The 20,110-nt window shown below is 32.9% G+C and overlaps 1 protein-coding gene across 1 annotated transcript in view; it reads left to right on the forward strand.

Annotated features, from left to right (window-relative positions):
- The window catches only part of GABRG1 (gamma-aminobutyric acid type A receptor subunit gamma1), a 93,119-nt gene that overhangs the window by 54,667 nt on the left and 18,342 nt on the right, over positions 1-20,110 (forward strand). Inside the window, exons 4-7 of the mRNA XM_079154859.1 lie at positions 12,734-12,954; positions 13,848-13,930; positions 16,070-16,207; positions 16,334-16,486. Of these exons, the coding sequence (XP_079010985.1) occupies positions 12,734-12,954; positions 13,848-13,930; positions 16,070-16,207; positions 16,334-16,486 (595 nt within the window). The remainder of the gene's footprint in view (positions 1-12,733; positions 12,955-13,847; positions 13,931-16,069; positions 16,208-16,333; positions 16,487-20,110) is intronic.

The following is a 20,110-nucleotide window of genomic DNA, read 5'->3' on the forward strand; positions in this document are numbered from 1 at the left end:
CAATGTTGACTCAAATCCATTGCCAACTGAAGATCTAAAACTTTAGTAAGTTATTTAAAACCTTTGTAAATATAGATTTTTTTTTTTTTAAATCACATGGACTTAAGGATTCGGCATTGTCTTTTAATTATGTACATAATTTTAAATAACTTTTAGACAAGCAATCAGTGAGACAATTGCTGAATGTTTCAAAGGTGTGTGCAGTAGTGAGAAATTGTGTACATTGCAAAGACCAGTGATTGGATGGAGTGAGCAAACCATGTCCCAGTTCTGAGTCAGCCAATTGTTAAAGTACAGTGCTGACCATGTCACCCGCCCACTCTCTCTGGTAAAATGTGGGAAACAGGCAAGATCATTACTATGGTCTTTCCCAATCTGACTTACCACTGAAGCATTGTAAATGTTGGAAGTTAACTTTCTAAAAATGTACTAACTGTCTAAGTGGAGATAAAAACTGAGTATAGTATCTCTCAATTATGCTTCCTCATAAAAATACTTCCCATCTGTATGTATCATTGTCACATTCATTTAACCCTAATTCCCTCTAAATTTATAGTTAAAAATGGTTTAAGATAGTGGTTGCCAGTCAGGGCACAGTGGCATATGTCTGTAATCCCAGTGGTTTGAGAGGGTGAGGAAGGAGGATCACAAGTTAGAGGCCAATCTCAGCAATTTAGGTCCTAAGCAATATAGAAAGACCATGTCAAAAAAAAAAAAAAAAAAAGAAAGAAAGGAAAAAAGAAAAAATGAAAGAAAAAGAAAGAAAGAAAGGAAGGAAGGAAGAGAAAAGAAAAAAGAAAGGAAGAAAGAAAGAAAAGAAAAACATAGCAGCTGGCAAGCTTAATTAATTAAATTTGTTCATAGGCATTTTCAGAATTATAAATCCAGATTATTGCCTCAGATATTAAATCAAAATCTGCAGGAGTGGTGTATGAGAATTTGGATTTTTCTTTTAAAGAAAACACTTATGATTTTCTGATCTATAATTTGAGATTATGAAGATTTGAAAATTTTGCGTTATGATTCCATCAATTCCTTTTGTATGTAATAGACTTCTGACAAAGAAGAAATAAATTAATGAAAAGTGAGAAATAAAGAGAAAGAAGAAGGAGGAGGAGGATAAATAATGGAAAGAATAGCAAAGGAAGAAATTGAATCAATTAAAATTTAATTTCAATAACTGAAATTTAGTTGCATAATTTTCAGACTTTAATTTTAGAGGTAACATCATAAATGGGAAAATGTGGTCACTATTCTTCAAATTGAATCATGTGGGCTACCTTCTTTACATACTAGCTCTCCATATTAACTGCTATATGAGAATGGTTGCATTAAGAATGCATTAAGAGTGCATTTGGTTTACAACATTCAACTAATACATGAACCTATACATAATTTTAGATTGTAATCTCCAAGAGGCAAAATGTTAGTTGTCTGAAGTTATCTAAGGCCATGCCACTACTCCTTTTTCCTAGGTGTGTATTTTTTGCACTGTTTTTATATTATTAGCAGTGTTAACTTGTCACTCTCCTTCTATAAATTCATTTTATATTAAGAAATGGAACAAAGAGGTTATGTAATAACTCAGTTCAGCATTGAAAGTCCTTGCTAATTATCACATAGTTCAAGTCATTCAATTTTAATCACAGGGGTTAAAAAATAAGAAATCACAGTATATGTTTGAATCAACTATAACACGTGACATATGAGGTAGTGACTTGGAGCAGCAAAGTTGAAAGCAAGGCTAAAACCAGGCTTTAATTGACCTGCATGAAAAGTCAGAAGCTGAAATAAACAAGGCTTTCATCCTGCCACCACTTTCTCCCTCAATTGTAGCCAGAGAACAGAAAGACCTTGCTGTGAAGGCCTATTCTGCATCCTCTAACCCATAGGACTCAAGACTGTGGCTAAATTGGGACTCTGTCTTGAAAACTGTTACTAGAAAAATTCAAAATAGACATCGTCATAGTTTTCAGGCATGTATATGATACCTTAAGGAAATAATTATGGGTGGCTAAAAGGATTTAATAAACAACAGGCATAATCAAACAAATTAGAAACAATCAAATGTTAAATAATAGGTTGTTAAATATATCATAGTACAAATACAACCTCTAATATTATGTAAGATTTATGCTTATCTAAAAAGTAATTAAGTGGAATGACATTCATAATACAATAAATAGAAAGATGCAATGTCTTAAAACAATATATATAATATTAAAACATTTGGTAAAGCTGTGTACATAAAATTACTTAAAAGGGTAGTAAGAATAGTGGCCACTGGATACTCCAGGATATTTTAATTTTTTTTCCTTTATCTAAATGTAATTTCTACTTTTCCTACAGTAAATATGTATTTCTTATTTTTAATCACTTCATAATATATGTATATATATATATTTACATATAAATAAATTATTGGGGTTTATTTTGACATAATTATACAAGCAGGGAACATAATTTATTCCATTCAGTTCCTAGTACCTCCCTTTTCCCTCCCCACCTCTCTCCCACTGTTTCCTTTCCTCTATTGATCTTTCTTGTATTTATTTATAGTTTTCTCTTAATTAATGGATTATGAAAATACATAAAGGTGAAATTCAGTGGTATATTCATATATGTACATAGGAAAGTTTGATCAGATTCATTCCACCATTCTTCCCTTTTCCCATCTCTTCTCCTTCCCTCATAATTCCCTTTCTCTACTCCACTGATCTCTCTTCTATTTTCATGGGATTCAAGAAAAACACTATTTTTCTGAAATTCTGTTTTAGAAAATAAGCATTGCAGGATACCATAACCATAGCACACATCTGCAATCCCAATGAGTCAGAAACCTGATGAAGGATTACAAGTTCAAGGACAATCTCAGTCACTTAGACCCTAAGCATCCTAGTGAGACCCTGTCTCTCAAAATACAAAATAAAAAGGGCTGGGAATGTAGCTCACGGTTAAGTGCCCCTGGATTCAATTGCCAGTACTAAAATTAATTAATTAAAAACAAAATTAAATACAGCATTAGGTCATCATGTATAATTTAAAATCTGCAGGGAATTATGCACAGATGTTTTCCTGACCTTTCCCTTTTATTTAGTCTAGTATAATTATTTTTCTCATCTTCCTTGATAGGCTTTATGCTTATCTGAAAGGAGGCCTTATCTTTTCTAACTTAAAAGCCAAAATACACTAATTGCAACAACATAAAGGGTAAATAAATATGACAAGTCCATGAAATAAAAATAAAATGTTTAAATGTAATTTAAACAAAGAGATATATACATATACATATATATTTAGATATAAATAAATTATTTGGATTTATTTTGACATAATTATACAAGCAGGGAATATAATTTACTCCAATTTGATTCCTAGTACCTCCCTTTCCCCTCTCCGCCTCTCTCCTGATGTTTATTATTTTTATAAGTTTTCAATATTTAGAAGCTAATTTTTTACGTTTCTGTTTTTTAATTTTATCTCTGCTACTGTTGACTAAAAAAGAAACTAAATTTCATAATTTTAAAATAAGATCTGTCAAAAGAAATAGATTTTATATAAAGTGACAAAAGAAAATTTAACATGCAGAAATAAAAAATTAAAATTATTAAAATATACAAACTTAGAAAATAAACCTAAAATTTTAAGGTATAATTGCATTACTTTACATTTTGAAATTCATTACTTCCAAGAAGTCTCAAATCTTTCTTGTTTGCAGCAGATGTAGGTCTGTTATCTAGAATGGAAAAGAAATCTTATTTCCTGTTGATTTTGCTGTCCTAATTCTTCAAGTTAATGTATTTAGCAGGGAGTGATTGTTTCCTATTAATACAGTAAAATGAATAAAAACTCTTCTATCATATAGAAAAGTTATGCCTAAGGCTTTGTCTCCTTAAATCTAGAAAGCAGCAAAATAGAGAGAGAGTGTGCTCTGGGAGGAAGTGAGGAAAGGACATACAGTGAAAGAGTAAGAAAAAGACAGAGATAGATCAACCTATGAAATATTACAGCCAGTCGTATGAACCATGATGGAGAAATGTGGTTTTGCAATGAAAAACAATATGAAGAAAAATTTCCCTCTGTTCTGTAGTTTTCTCAATATGCTTAGAATGTTTAACAAAAGTTGCATGTCAGGGAGAAGAATACCTGTCTCCTGCTCCAGGAGCTGGCCCTGCAAGGAGGAGAGGAATGCGCCAGTGTTGTGGTCCCATGGCTCCTCAGGCTGGCCTCCATCTTGGGAGACTGCAGCATGCCATACCCTCTTCCCCACTTGGTAGCACCCACCCTAGGACAACAGACAGGGCCTTGAGGCAACAGCCTGCTGCAACAGAGCCCACCACAGCACTGCATATCTAAAAGTCACCCAAAGCCACCACATGTCCTGCCCTTGAGCCCCATCTCTGAAAGCAGTCATTTCCTTCCTAGGTCACCTGCATGGCCATCTTGGGTTACCGCTGCTGCGGCCACCACCATCTTTAGTTGGGGCAGCTTTCATCGTGGAACACTGGCTGTAAAATAGAAGCCCAATATCAAGGTACCTATAGGTTAGCTGCCACCACCCCCACTAACTAGGGATGTGACTGCTTCCATCTAAGGACATGTATCTGAATGTTCCTACGTCCTTCAAGGTTCTAGTCAAATACAATTTTCATCATGAAATCTGTCTTAATTTGTCATAACTGAAAATAATCTATATTTTGATTTCACTTTATATATACCTTTCTTAAGTTTTGTGAATACCAATTTTTATATGTATATTCATACCAAGAGGTCCCATTGTCATCCATGCAAGACAAGCACAATGTAGAAGTAACTAGACCAACAAAATAAGAAAACACTTGCTGATCTTGCTGATCAAGTTAATGGATAAGCACCCATGGTATTCTAGCACCCATGGCATTTTTGATCTACATTCATAGAAACAAAAGTAGAGCCATAAATAAGAATGTAATTGTGCCATTGGTTGGTAAGTGGATGAAATTTGAGACATTGTGCTTAGTGTAATAAGTCAGACTTAAGAAAGTAAGAGTTGAATGTTTTCTCTCATATTCAGAAACTAAAGAGAAAAAAGGAGTGAAAAAATGGGATCTTGTGAAAATAGAAGGAAGATCAGTAGAGCAGAAGCCACAGACCAAGGGGGAATGAGAAAGGGAGGAATAGTGGAAGAACTGGGGACTAAAATTGACCCAATCACACTCGGTGCATGCATTAGTATACCACAGTGATTCCAATTTTATATACAACTACGATGCATCAATTAAAAAGTAAACATAAAGAAGGAAGATGAATAGAGAAGAGGAAGGGGGTGACAGGGAGAGAGGGATGAAGGAAAAGGGATAGTTGGAATTGAAAAGGAGAAAACTGTATTAAATATATTTTTGAAAGATCAAAATGAACCCACTTTTATGTAAAACTATAATGCCTAAAATTTTTGATTTTCCTTTTTTAAATTGAGTCCAAAAAATTAGTAGCTGAATCCAGGATTCATCATTTTTTTTTTTTGCATTTGCTGTATGACCAAAGATTTAAGCAGTGAGTTATAACCTCTTTGCTTCTTAATGTTTTTCCTTTCAAAAAATGGAACAACTCCAAGTTTGTTTTACTTACTATGTTGTGATGATCTCAATTAGCTGGTGTTTTTAAAATACTTGAGCAAAGTAGAGATGATATTTATGGAAATTTACCCCTAAAACTCCTTATGCTGTGGATTAGCTACACTTTTCTATACAGAGCTCTAATTTTAAAATCTAATTTCCTGCTAACCATAATTTAGCCTAGTATTCTAATTTTGTCATGTGATTAGACACTTTAGGGAGGGATTAATGCAAAGTGGGAAAATCAGATCAGGATCAATCAAACCTTATGATGAAAGTGTGCATCTATGTTAGTTAGCTAGGCAGATCTTGTATTTTGGGTCAAATTTCTTCCATTACTAGAAAGACTGTAATACTGAGTTAACTAATACTTTTAAATGTGAGATATAGTGCATAGTTGCAAAGCTGACAATGTATTAATAAGATGACACTATGCATTCTTCTGTGCTTACGGTTTGAGTTTATTAAGTTAGAGGTCAGGATGACCCACTTTTCACATTCATGCACTAATGCTATTTTTGTCAACTAACTTGCAAGGAAATAAAATAAAGTGTATAAAGTGCATTGGATCTCAAGTATTAAATGCACTGTTCCTCATTTCAAAACGTTTATCCTAGGAGCTATTGTACTTGTTATTCTGAGTGAATAGAAGTTCCATTTTATATTTTCTTTTCTTATTTATTATGAAGACGATTTTAACCTCTAAATAGAAAAATGACACATGAGAACATAGTTTGATCATTTTCTGGAAATTTCCCTTAATGCAATGATTAAATGAAGTTGAACTTTTTGATTACTTATAAAATAGCACAGACTTGATTGACCTTCTTATCTCAGGGAGGCATTTATTCAAGATTAGCCATTTAAAAGGGCTTGGGTATATTAGCCTCTGTGAGGCTTTAGGAAGGATGGATTATCAAGACATATGCTCTGTATCTTTCTCTTTTTAATCTTACATTGAAGGAATAATTGTGAGCAGAAAACTTCACTTTTCTTCAAGATGCATTGCTAAGGAAAACTTGACTCATAGCCCTTCCAACAGTGATGACTACTTTTAGAATTAAGTGTTTTGAAGAATGTTCTGGGCTGGGAAAATAGCTAAATGATAGTATGGGCAAGGCCCCAGGTTAGATCTCCAGCAAAACATACATACATACATGCATGCATGCATAAAACAAATAAATTGTAATAGCTTCTAAGTAGTATCCACGGCTGCTTGTGAAGTTCTACCGCTAGATAAATCAGTTTTCAGATGCCACCTTTAATGTCCTGTTAGTCAGGAATACTGCAGCTAAGTATGCCAACCAAGTAACATGCAGCTTTTTCTACCAGCCGATGTTGGGTAGTTGCCAAATTATAATCCTGACAGGTGTCTTAAGCAGTTTCTGCTGTTTAATACCATCCAAAAGCATGACACAATTCTGCCAAATAACATTTACTAATTGTTTTTTCCAGGGTATTTAATAGAATGAATATTTTAGTCAGCATTTTCTTCACTGTGACCAAAAGATCTGACAAGCACAGTTTTAGGAGAGGAAACATTTCTTTGGGGTTCATGGTTTCAGAGGTCTCTCAGTCCATAAATGGCTGCCTCCCTTGCTGTGGCTGGAAATATGGTAGAACATCACCGAAGGACAGTGTGACAGAGAAAGAGCTCATGACATGACAATCAAGGAGCAGAAAGAGCTTCCTTCATCATGGACAAAATATAAACTCCAGTGATATGTCCCCAGAAACCCACCTCTTCCAACCACACCTACCTGCATACAGTTACTATCCAGTTAATCCCTACTGGTGTATTAATGCATGGATAAGGTTAAAGCTCTCATAATCTGATCATTTCACCTCTAAACTTTCTTGCATGGTCTCACACATAAGCTTTTGGGAAACACCTCATGTCTAAACCATAACAATGAGTCGTCTCTCATTCACACTTACAACTAAAACCAAAAGTCTTGGCATTAGCATGGTCACACTGTTAGACTCTGAAGAGTTAATAATTTCTTTCAGATGAAGAGTCTACTCAAATAAATCATAATTGACTCAAAAAAATTTTTAAATGACATCAAGTCTGAGAATGGGGGACAGAATAGGAATTATGACATTAGTCCAACAAGTTTCAAGGAGGAATTACACCACTGATCTTGTATATAGGGATCCATTGGCCCTACTGAATGCATGCTCACATTATATACTGCTCCATTGATATTACTCAGTATGATAATTAAGCATCTACTGGATAAATCTGCTTCATTAGCTTCTACTATGTCGTATGTTTTTGTCTCTATTCATGTTACAAACAGTTCATCAACAAGATTATGGCAATGGCTTACAAAGCTTGCATGGTTACAAAAATACTGTCAGCACAGTTTGATTCTGTGTCACACTAACATAAAAAAAGCAACCTTTTAATTATCAGCATGAGAACCAAATAAAATTTAATGAGGGTCACAATGCAAATATTTTTTGTGTACAAAGACTTCATGTCTTTACATCCATACAAAACAATAATCGACATTCGATAGGTGCTAAATATAGTGGATAATCACACATTATATCATTAAATGGAGAAATCATCCATAATAGGTCATATATTATAACATAGTTATATACGTTATATATTTAAATTATTACATATAATATGTATAATACCATTTTAAATAACATATCTTTTTCAATTACATAATATCTGGGCTCTTTTTAGATTTCAGTGTACATGTGCTTTTCTAAATTGCAACATTGCTCATTTAAAACATTGATGAAATACAGTTTCCTTCTCAATTTATCTCTTTATTTCAGTTAAGCAAATTATAAATTTTCTGGCTGAAAATTTATACCTTATATACGCATATGTAAGGTAATAATGTCCATCCTATTCCACTGTCCTTCCCATCCCCACCTCCTCCCCTTCCCTCACTCCCCTCTGCCCAATCCAAAGTTTCTTCATTCTTCCCTACCACACCCTCATTATGGATCAGCGTCCACTTATCAGAAAAAAAGATTTGGCATTTGTTTTTTCACACTTGTTTCACTTACATGATATTCTCCAGCCCATCTATTTACCTGCAAATGCCATAATTTCATTCTTCTTTAAGGCTAAGTACTAATCCACTCTGTATATATACCATATTTTTTTAACCATTCACCTATTGAAGGGCCTCTAGGCTGGTTCCATTGTTTAGCTATTGTGAATTGAGCTGCTGTAAACAGTGCTGTGGCTGTGTCACTGTAGTATGCTGATTTTAAGTCCTTTGGGTAGATACCAAGGAGTGAGATAACTGGGTCAAATGGTGGTTCCATTCCAATTTTTTCTGAGGAAATTTCATAGTGTTTTCCAGAGTGATTGCACCAATTTGCACTCCCACCAGCAATGTATGAGTGTACCTTTTTCCCCACATCTTTGCCAAAACTTATTGTTGCTTATATTCTTGATAATTACCATTCTAACTGGAGTGAGATGAAATCTTAGTTTCAATTTACATTTATTTAACTGTGAGAGATGATGAACATTTTTCATATATTTGTTGTTTGATTGTATTTCTTCTGTGAAGTATCTGTTCAGTTCGTTAGCCCATTTGTTGATTGGGTTGTTTGTTTTTACGGTGTTACTTTATAAGTCTTGGAGATTAGTGCTCTATCTGAGCTGTGTGTAGTAAAGATTTTCTTCCATTCTATAGGCTCTCTCTTCACATTTTTAATTATTTCCTTTGCCAAGAAGAAGGTTTTTAGTATGAATTCATGCATTCACTGATTCTTGATTTTACTTCTTGCACTTTAGGAGACTTGTTATGGAAGTCACGTATTAAGCTGACATGATGAAGATTTAAGCCTACTTTTTCTTCTGTTAGGCACAGGGTCTATGTTCCAGGGCCTAAGTCTTTGATCCACTTTGAGTTGATTTTTGTGAAGGGTAACAGATAGAGGTTTAATTTCATTTTGCTACATGCAGATTTCCAATTTTTCCAGCACCATTTGTTGAAGAGGCTATCTTTTCTTCAATGTATGTTTTTGGCACCTTTGTCTGGGATGAGATAACTGTTTTTATGTGTCTTTGTCTCTGTGTCTTCTAATCTGTACCATTGGTCTACCTGTCTATTTTGGTGCCAATACCATGCCATTTTGGTTACTGTAGCTCTGTAGTGTAGTTTAAGGTCTGGATCATGATGCCACTGGCTTCACTCTTCTTACTAAGGGTTACTTTGGCTATTCTGCATCTCTTATTTTCCCAAATGAATTTCACAATTGCTTTTTTTAGTTCTATGAAGAATGTCATTGGGATTTTAAATAGGAACTGCATCAAATTTGTGTAACACTTTGGTAGTATGGCCATTTTGACAATATTAATTCTGCCTACCCAAGAGCATGGGAGAGCTTTCCATCTTCTAAGTTCTTCTTTAATTTGTTTCTTTAGTGTTCTGTATTTGTCATTGTATAGGTCTTTCACTTCTTTTGTCTTTTGTTTCAATTTCATTGATTTCAGCTCTGGGTTTTAATTATTTTCTGTCTTGTACTGCTTTTGTTGTTGATTTGTTCTTCTTTTTCTAGGGCTTTGAGGTGTAATGTTAGGTCACTTATTTATTGACTTTTATTCTTTTAATGAATGAGTTCAATGCAATGAACTTTCCTCTTAGCACTGCCCTCATAGTGTCCCAGAGATTTTGATATGTTGTATCAGTGTTCTCATTTACCTCTATTTTTTTTCCCCTGATTTCTTCTGCTAACTATTTATCATTCAAGAGCATTTTATTTAGTCTCCAGGTGTTGTAGTAGCTTCTATTATTAATTTTATCATTGATTTCTACTTTTATTCTGTTATGATCTGATAGAATGCAGGGTAGTATCTCTAATTTTTTGTATTTGGTAAGAGATGCTTTGTGGCATACCATATGCTCTATTTTAGAGAAGGATTCTTGTACTGCTGAGAAAAAAGTGTATTCACTCATTTATAGATGGAATACTCTCTATATATCTATTAAGTCTAAGTTATTGATTATATTATTGAGTTCTATAGTTTATTTGTTTAGTGTTTGTTTGGAAGATCTATCCAGTGGTGAGAGAGGTGTGTTAAAGTCACCCAGTAGTATTGTGTTGTGGTCTATTATATTCCTGAAATTGAGAAGGGTTTGTTTTATGTACATAAATTCTCCATTGTTTGGGGCGTATATATTCATGATTGTTTATGTCTTGTTGATGTATGAGTCCCTTAAGCAGTATTAAATGTCCTTCTTTATCCCTTCTGACTGTGGTTTGAAGTCTACTTTATCTGATATGAGGATGGAAAATCCTGCTTGTTTACACAGCCCATGTGAGTGATATGTTTTTTCCCATCTTTTCACCTTCACTCTGTGGATGTCTTTTCCTATGAGATGCATGTCTTGAAGACAGCATATTATTGGGTCTTTTTAAAAAATCTATTTGCCAGTCTGTATATTTTAATTGATCAGTTTAGGATATTAACATTCTGGGTTATTATTGAAATATGATTTGTGTTCCTGGTCATTTGGGTTTATTTTTGGTCTTTAACTTTACTTAGTTTCCCCTTTGATTGACTCTTCCTTTCATGTAGTTCCTCCCTTTGCTGGTTTTCTTTCTCCCCCCCCCCCCCCCTCATGGAATATTTTGCTGAGAATGTTCTGTAGTGCAGGCTTTCTAGTTGTGAATTCTTTTAACTTTTAACAAGGGAGATTTTTATTTCATCTTCAATTCTGAAGCTTAATACGTAATTTGATATTTTTTCTCTTGCAGTCATTAAAATTATCCTTATTATATATGTTAGTCATTTTCATTACAATGTGCCTTGGTGTGGGTCTCCTGTAATTTTGTACATTTGGGGTCCTGTAAGCCTCTTGTAGTTGAATTTCTATTTTATTCTTTCAATTTGGGAAATTTTCTGATATTATATCATTGAAAAGATTGTACTTTCCTTTGGTTTATAACTCCATGCCTTCATCTATTTTGATAATTCTGGTCTCCTGATGTTATTCTTGGAGGTTTTGTTCATGGTTTCTTCCTATCTTCTCTATGGTTGACTTTATTTTCAAGAGTATATATTTTGTCTTCATTACCTGAGATTCTGTCTTCCAAGTGATATAGTCTGTTGGTGATACTTCCCATTGAACTTTTATTTTGGTATACTGTTTCCTTCATTTCAGGGATTTCTGCTTGATTCCTTTTTATAATCTCCACCTCTTTGTTGAAGTGATCTTTCACTTCCTGTATTTTCTCTCTGATACCATTCTTTATTTTGAAGATAAGTCTAACTATGTAGCTTCTGAATTCCTTCTCTGACATTTCTTTTATTGTATTGTCTGTGGCTCTATTGTTGGTTTGTTTGATGCAACCCTGCAGAGGACAGCCAGATGGCGGCCAGTAGCACACCCACCAGAAAGACCTCAGGAACAACCAGACCTGAGGTACCCCAATATTATATCTCCAGTACCTGAACAATGTCCCCAGACTAAGGTGGCTGTGCCTTGAGATGGCAGCAGTAGTGTTAGCAAAACTGCAAGCCCCTCGGCCCTGCACTCCCAGGCCCTGGCTGGTGTCCCAGAATGGGGGCAGCTGCATATAACCAAACCTGTAGGTACCCTGACAATGGACTTCCAGGCAGCAAAGGGCAGTGGGTTATCTATGGGCTATTGGTACGTGATTGGCATGCAATCAGCTGGTGAATGGCAGGCAGTGGGTAATGGGCAGGCAAAAGGTGGGCAAGTGGGCAAACAGCAGATGATCAGAGGCCATCAGTGGCTATTGGTGAGTGATCTTGTTGTTGGGCTTCCAGGACCTGGCCAGTGTCCTATAAATTTGCTTTTTAAAATAAATGTGTGAATTTGCTTTTACCTTTAATGCCTATATCATAAAGAAGACAAAACTTTGAATAGAATTTATAAAGTAGAAGAAAACAAAACAACACTGGGCAGCAGACATTGCTGTAAGTCTTGGATTTTATTTTATATGATTCACAAAAATTATTGGAAGAAAGAGTTAAGAAAATGCATCATTTTTTTCTCCAAAAAGATTGAACTTAAGTGTTATTAATTTGTAGGAACCTTATAATGTGAAAATTTAAACCTTTGAAAAACAAGCACCTATAATAGTGGCTTTATTAATATGTTATTATTACTCTTTTTATCCTTTAGGAGTACACAATAGATATAATTTTTGCCCAAACCTGGTTCGACAGTCGTTTGAGATTCAATAGTACCATGAAGGTGCTCATGCTTAACAGTAACATGGTTGGAAAAATTTGGATTCCTGACACTTTTTTCAGAAACTCAAGAAAATCAGATGCACACTGGATAACAACTCCTAATCGCCTGCTGCGAATTTGGAATGATGGACGAGTTCTATATACTCTCAGGTAATACTGTTTGAAAATTTTGTAGTTACACTAATTTATTTTCAAATCTAATATTTAATTAGTTTTTGCATTTTCTCCTTCTTCAAACTTGCAGTTAGGAAATGTGGAGCTCTTTTTCTTCTGCTAAAATCTAAAATGGCAAAATGTTTTGGCACAATTTAATCTCAGAGTTACTATTATGTGAAAAGTAACCTGTAATGCAAATTATTGAGATTTTTCTCTAGGATCCTATCTTGCTATAAAATTCTATAATCTGAATTTCAAACAACCTCTATTAGTAAAACATCCTCAAGAAAGTAGTAGAACTTCTTTAAGAAATGATTGATGTATAAGGTTGCTGTGTAAGGTTCAAATATATTTAGTTCATTTCCTTGAAGATATCTGCTTATTAAAAATTATTCTTAATGGGAAAATATTCATGATAAATTAAGATGAAAAAAATCATAACACTTAACCACATACAATTTGTTAATCTGATGTGTGCATACATGTGCAGGAAAGTGCATATGTATTTTTGAAGATCCTGAAATATGAATTTTTTTAATCACTATTATTTTGGTATAGGGTTCTTTTGGGTTATACATGACAATTGAATCTACTTTGATATAATTATACAAACATGGTGAAGTATGAATTTTTTAAGTAGAAATAGATTTCATTAAAATATATACAGAAGTGACATGGTTGGCTGGAAAGGAGAATGTTAGAACTTTCACACTCACCTAAAAACGTTATAATATCATCATTTAAGAATTTGAGACTTTAAAATGATTATTACATTCTAATCCATCAGACTTCATTACTGTAGGCTAAAATCATGTTTTATAATTAGATAAGAAAGTTTAGCAACTGAAAATTATCTTTATATAATACTCATCTTTTCATCTAAACAGATTGACGATTAACGCAGAATGTTATCTTCAGCTTCATAACTTTCCTATGGATGAACACTCTTGTCCACTGGAATTTTCAAGTTGTAAGTCAGAAAATATTTGATAATTTCATCAAGTTTAGTCTCAAACCTTGTTTCTTTAAAAAATTCAAAACAAAATGAGGAAAAGGACATTTATTAGAAGAGTAGATTATATTCAACTCAGATAAAATAATTATAAATAATGTATGAATTTCTTGTTTTTAAATCAAAAACTGACAATAAATGTGCAGTGAATGTATATATGTTTTATTAAATTATCTTTACAACTTTTAGGGTATTCAAGTATATTTTTCTTAACTTGAATAAATAAAGGGTTACTTAAGATAGGTTTGTATTCAAATGTTTTTACAGAGTCAGGAAAAAAAAGTTGATTCAAAGTATATTCATTTTCCTGGAGGCAACATTTAAATTTACTGCCTTAGATTTTAAAACGCGTTTCAAAAATTGTTTAGGTAAAGAATATTTACTACATGAAAAGCAAATATTTGAAAAGACTTTAATGAGTTGGAGATGAACTTCTTTAATTAAAGGAAAAAAACCAAAACACAGCAGTGGTTAGAACTAACTTGAACCTAACATTTTATTCCAAGAAAAAATAGTTATAATTTTTTATTGCAATATTAATTTTATTTTATACTTACTAATATATTTGTCCTCTCATATATTCTTAGGAAAATACTGATCTAGATAATAATTAGGCAATATAAATGACTTTAAAAAATGCTATTGCTTATATCCACAAATCATCTAATGCTATTTTCCTACCTTCACAATTGAATTTTTTTTTTCACAGTTTACATTTTGGAACCTATTCTCAGTAGACTATGAACTAAGTATTTATTCATAAGTATTTCCCCACTTTAGTAAATTCTAAATATTTCTTGTAGCCCTTTATTAAAGATTTTCTTGGATAATCTTCATGAATTTTATCTCATTACCACATCTTTTTATATTAATGATCTCATATCTTCCTCAATGTATAAGATAGCCAAATCAGGGCAAGAGACTTGATTAATACAAATTGTCAAGCAAGAGTTGACATGTAAATACTAGATGATGTAGCAGTTGGTACACTCTCCCCTAGTTGACATTCTTAAATCTTGTGATTTTTGCCTTCACTTTGATTGCATTACTGGCAATTAATAATCCATCCCTGTAGATGCAATTGGGTGACAATGACCCACTGCAATCATCTTTAGTATCTTTTTCAGGCATTCTATACAGGACCAATAGAAAATTTAGCCTCTACCTCTAATATTTCACAACAAAGATGTGTGAAAAATTTTACTTTAGCCCCAATGTAAAGTCAATGTCTTTAAAATCAGAGTGGCTAAATATCTACACAATCATGTTTATTTATACCCACATTCTTATATATTATCACTTTTCACTCAATTTCCTCTGTAATTATAACGAATAGGAAGGATGGAAAAACAATGTAACTACAACCCTGGAGAGCAAAAAGGAAAACTTTCTTAAATAGGTCAGCAGAGATGAAAGTGAATTTATTGCATTACCAATAGGATATCCTGCAAAATCATATACTATTTTGGAAATATTAGAGTATTTGTGAATTCTGTTTTTTAGAATATAGTCAAGCAACCCTTGTACTAAAGCAATTAAAACTTCATATTATTAAAATATTTCAAAAAACATACAAGTGATCAAAAATAGGGAAACAAATTTGGCCACAAAAAAAAAAAAAATAGAAAAGAAAAGAAGAAAAGAAAGAAAAGAAACAATTACATAAAAAGTTGAAACCAGAAGGTTAAGTTGCAGGCAGTTTTGACCTGAGAACATTTTCAAAACATGGTAACTCCTTGCTTTGGTTTTGACAGTCTTGTGGGGTGAATTCTAATACAATATAATCTTTACATAAATCTGTGATATAAAATGCTGAATAAATAGGACTCATGTGAAGAAGTATCCCTACTCCCAAATACCAAGGGCTAAAAAATAAGTTGGCTGTGACATTAACACAGACGATGAAATAACTTTTAAACATGATTATGCTTTAAACATGCATATTTCATTCATTTTTTTCTATATATGGCATCTCTTATAATAAACACATGAGGGAAGAATCTCCAAGAGTTGGTTTTTGGATAATGTTGGTTTTGCAATGTTAGCAGCTTTGAAATTTGCTAATCTATGTATTTTTTATTTTAATTTTCCTGCCAGATGGATATCCTAAAAATGAAATTGAGTATAAGTGGAAAAAGCCCTCTGTGGAAGTGGCTGATCCTAAATACTGGAGATTATATCAGTTTGCCTTTGTAGGGTTACGGAACACAACTGAAATCTCTCACACGATCTCTGGTAAGGAGAAAACACAAACTGGTGAATGATGCTAGCACAGAATGGCTTTGGCATTTAAGTATATGAATTGAAATGTACACTTTTATATATTTTCTAGCCAAAGTAAAACATGCATTTTTCTTCCAGGGGATTATATTATCATGACGATTTTTTTTGACCTGAGCAGACGAATGGGATATTTCACTATTCAGACCTACATTCCCTGCATTCTTACAGTTGTTCTTTCTTGGGTGTCTTTTTGGATCAATAAAGATGCAGTACCTGCAAGAACATCACTGGGTATGATATATAATATTATGAAATATTTTCAAAGGACTTTTAAAAACATTGTGGTAAATAATAATCTACAGGTACAAATACTAGAAATATTCCTTTAGATCATAATCAGGGGGAAAATGCAGAGAAATTCTAGTGAAATACCGTGTTGAAAGGAATGTATGAAAGACAAGTGGAAAATAAAATAGTAAAGAACTTGAAATTTCATAAAATTCCTTATTTTACATGCTAAAGGAGGTCAAAGGAAATATAGATTCACAATAATAATTTATACATGAAAATCATACAAAATATCTGAATCTCATTTTGGTAAATGTTTTCAAGACTTTAATCAAGTTTTACTTTATCACTAATATTCATTATTTATTTGCTAGTGCATGTTTGAATGGCTCTAAAATTCCTTCCTTTCATAGTGTTGCAAATAAACAGTCAACTGTTCCAAAGGGCAGGTGCCTGAAAGGAATAGGAAATTTCCTAGCTTATGTAGTATATAAAACGTGCAATTAATCTGTGAATATTTGAAGGTGTTTGTTTAAAGAGTAATTTGTAATTCATACTGGATAAAATAAATTTTTTTCTCTTTCTATAGCAATCTATTGCAATAACCAAATCATATGGGGAAATCAGTGACTAATTACCACTTATTTTTAAAAAAGAAAGTGATGACCTACATTCATGTATTCATACGCAAAGAAAATTTACTAATTGATTAATTTATTTTCAAAATCAGTCTAAGATATGAATCTTAATTGTGTATCAATAATTATGATGATAATTATGTATTAAAAAACAAAGAAATTTGAGACAGTTTCTATTTCAATGGTAAAATAGTTTTCATGTGGTTTTTCTAATAACTGGTAAATAATTCCATTAATAAATATAGTGAACTGCATTCAGGTGTAGTGGCACATGCCTGTAATCCCAGCGACTCAGGAGGCTGATGTAGGAAAATTGCAAGTACAAAGCCAGCCTCAGCAAAAGTGAGGTGCTAAGCAACTCAGTGAGACCCTCTCTCTAAATAAAATACAAAATAGGGCTGAGGATGTGGCTCAGTCAGTGTTCGAGTGCCCCTGAATTTAAACCCTAGTACCAAAAAAAATTTAAAAATTAAAAAAAAAAAATACAGTGAACTTTAAATCACATAAAAGTAGCAGCAATGATATCTGAAGCAAGTAGCTCTAGAAACGCATTTTCTTTGCGACTCTATGTACTCATAAGCGTTATTTATTTCAATTATTTCAAATTGTTTTGTTTTAAAGTCTATGTATTATTATAGGTTCTTTATATGCTACTACAATTATAAGTTAACATAATATATTTGCTTTTATTTTTATATTATTTTTCCAAAGAGAATTTGAGTGGATTATTTCTAGTAGATTTGTATAAAAAATTATATGCCAGTCCATGAAAGAGCGAATCCAATTTTATGTTTTTAAATGAATTCATATTTTTTCAATACTAGCATGTGTATTGCCAAGATAGGCATAGGTAGATCTAACTTAAAGTAGACCTCTTACAATTATGGGCCCTATAAAATCATAGAATCGATTTCTTAAGTATTCATACATATGTTTACATCTCGTTGTTGGACAATTTCCTGCAGTAATTTACTCAACATTGCATTTCAACATTTATGGAATGTTTTCTGTGAAATAGGGAGCATTCTTGGTGCTGCTCTGCTAACAATAAACAAAAGTTAAAAAGTGTTCGTGTGCATGGGACTTTTTAGTGTGGAAAAGGGTAATGATAAAATACGAAAAGAATGCTACATTTCAGTGAGTGATAAAGGCTATGAAAAGAAGCGAAATAAATGGTCAGAAAATGGCAAGAGATGTGGGTGGACACGTTTGCTGTAGCAAAATGTGGTGTCCCAAGCGTCTTCTGTGGAGTTGGCATTTGAGTGGCAACCCTAATGATGAAGGGCTTGGTGGATATTTGGTAGAAGAAAAATCCAGGCACTAAGACCTTGCCGTGATAAACTTGGTGTTCAGAAAGATGACAGCTGTGGCTAGAACTGACTGAATAGTGTCAGAAAGTGAGACTGGAGGACAGACAGTGCTTGGATCATTTAAGTCTTTGGGAACCATTTTTGGAACTTGGGTTTTTTTCCATCTGTGATGAAAGATTATCATAGGATCTTGACCAGAGGAAGGCATGGAGAAAATAACAATGATATCTGAATTGGTTTCTTATTGTGCTTTTATTATCCCCCAAATTTTGTTATTATCAAATTTCAGAGATAGTTTAATAGGTAATCCATCATGGTCTTCTCAATTTAATAACTGTGATATTAATTGCTAAATTGGAGAAACAAATTTCTGAAAGCTAAATTGCACTGTGGTATTCCTTACCTTATTAAACAGAAATGTAATAGTGTTTTATTAAAGCAACATTTAATATAATCATTGATATTAAAATACATCCACACATTGACTTTAAGGTTTTTAAAATTGAGATGGGACTTTATTTTGGAATCCAGAAATGGTTACAGAAATCTTCCTTTGTCTGGTTATGGGGATCTTGTAATTTAATACCTTCCTCCCAAAAAGTGTGGAAGTTGAGGAAAATAGGAGACTTGCATTTCTTGAAAATATTTAGCAATTACCTTATACAAAGTATTTAAAATACAGTTTTGGTTTCAAAATAATTGAAGCAAAAACTCTCAGGAATAATGGGAGAAATGGACATATTTGCAATCTTAATTGGACATTTTAAAGTCCCTTTCTCATTCAGTGTGAAAACTACAAGAAAAAAATCATTCAAGATATAGAAGATCTGAATGAGATTATCAACTACTTGAACTGATCAATGTATACTGAGCACAGCACCTAACTTCAGCACATATAATATCTTTAAGTGCATGTGGAACATTAACAAGATTTCAGCATAATTGAAAAGATTCAAGTTTTCCTGCATATATTTTCTAACAAATATGGAAGTATGAAAGATGGTGGAATGAGACAGACATTACCCTATGTACATGTATGATTACATGAACGGTGCAAATCTGTATTGTGCACAATCACAGAACTGAAAAGTTGTACCCATTTGTGTACGATGAATCAAAATGCAGTCTGCAAAAATTTAAAAAATAAATAAATTTAAAAATGGAAGTAAATTTAAAGTTAACAAACATAATGTAACTAATAATGTCCTCAAAGTTTTGAAATTTAAAAAAGAATGATCTTTTGTATAACCTTGGGTCAAATAAGACACAAAGGGAAGTAGAAAATATTTCAAACTGAATTTTAATAGAACCTACCTTATAAATGATGTGAGATACAGGTGGATCTAATGTTTGCTATCATGCAGTACAGTGTCTGGAAAATCTTTCAGCAGAGCTGGCATTAGAACAGTGACTTAATGAAGTATGAGGCTGACACAGTACTTTAATTAGAAACTATAGTTTAAAATACTAATATTAGAAAGGAATAAAGATTTAAAATCAGTTACAAGTATCCATTTTAAGAATAAGTAAATTAATTACTTTTTAATGTATTGATTATAGGTATCAAGCAAGGTATTACTGTGCTAGTATTTAGGTGAAAGGCACAGGAGTAAGGAAATTTCCTTAAGACAGAAAAGCTAATAGGCGGAGTCAAGGAGTAAATCTGCCTTTGCTTCCAA

This window comes from Sciurus vulgaris (genome assembly GCF_902686455.1).
Source record: "Sciurus vulgaris genome assembly, chromosome: 9".
NCBI classification, from domain to species: Eukaryota; Metazoa; Chordata; class Mammalia; order Rodentia; family Sciuridae; genus Sciurus; species Sciurus vulgaris.